Source organism: Charadrius vociferus, unplaced genomic scaffold (assembly GCF_000708025.1).
Source record: "Charadrius vociferus isolate BGI_N301 unplaced genomic scaffold, ASM70802v2 scaffold282, whole genome shotgun sequence".
Lineage (NCBI taxonomy): Eukaryota > Metazoa > Chordata > Aves > Charadriiformes > Charadriidae > Charadrius > Charadrius vociferus.
In genome coordinates this window covers 8,023,073-8,024,056 of record NW_009647731.1, presented here as the reverse complement: position 1 = coordinate 8,024,056, position 984 = coordinate 8,023,073, and the positions used below count along the sequence as shown (strand labels likewise).

At 48.3% G+C, this 984-nt stretch overlaps 1 protein-coding gene across 1 annotated transcript in view; it reads right to left on the bottom strand.

Moving 5' to 3' along the window:
* Window positions 1-546, bottom strand: part of LOC104283470 (pancreatic lipase-related protein 2-like) — a 15,906-nt gene extending 15,360 nt beyond the window's left edge. The window contains exon 1 of the mRNA XM_009881642.1: window positions 322-546. Coding sequence (XP_009879944.1) covers window positions 322-546 — 225 coding nt within the window. The remainder of the gene's footprint in view (window positions 1-321) is intronic.
* Window positions 547-984: the final 438 nt, after the last annotated feature.

The following is a 984-nucleotide window of genomic DNA, read 5'->3' as shown; positions in this document are numbered from 1 at the left end:
CTTACTACCACTGCTGGTAACTTATTTTCAAAGGAAAGAAGATCATTCTTAGAATACTCTAATATCAGGTCCTGATCCTCCAATGAGTCCTGCCCAGGCAGGACCTGCAATCCCCTCCCTGCCCTCCCCACCCCAGTCCCCCGGAGTCGGTGATACGCTGTTAGGAGCACAGAGTTCACCCTGTGAAACCCACTGCAGGGTCAAGCATGTCCGGCTTCTGTCTCCTCTCCTCCAGCCACTCACCAAATACCCCACATTTTATCATGATGCACCTTATTTAAGATCCTTAGATTTTCTCATCTCCGATGTATCCCATTTTACCTTGGCGGGGCTCAGAACAAATTCTTCAGGTCCAGCTCCCAGTTGATTGTGGCAAGCCTTGCAGAAGCCCTTTGAGGAGCCTGGAAGGAAGCAGGACAGTACTGCCCAGTCAGGTCGCGTGGCGGAGGGATGCTCACCCCACCACTGCTGCACAGGGCTTGTGTTCCCAGCTGCATCTGTGACTTTGTTGGGTAGTGCCAAAAGAGATCTCCTTGTGTCAGGCATGCTTCATCTGAGATAACACGAACCAGGTCAGACCAGTTGCTGCGTGACTCCACCTGTTTCATGCAAAGGGTGTTATTGTCGTCCATCAGTAATTATTGTTAAAGCTAAAAAGTACTGGGAAGTGTGATTGATGTAAACACTGGACAAACACACAGCCTTTCAGGATCAGGAACAAGGCTCTTGCCGTCTGCTGGGATGCTCATTTCGGTGTCACGCTGAGTTGGGATTCAAGTGACTTGGCATCACACTGGAAGACTGTAGCAGAGCCCCAGTCTTTTGGGTCCTACTCCAGCAAAACCATCCTTCCTGGAGCTGACCCCTGCCTTAAATAATTTACAGTCTTAAGCAAAATTTTCAAATTGGTATTTGATAGTTAAGTCTACCATTATAACATCAAGACACAAACAAGGTGTTGTGGGATCAGCTATCATGTATGTT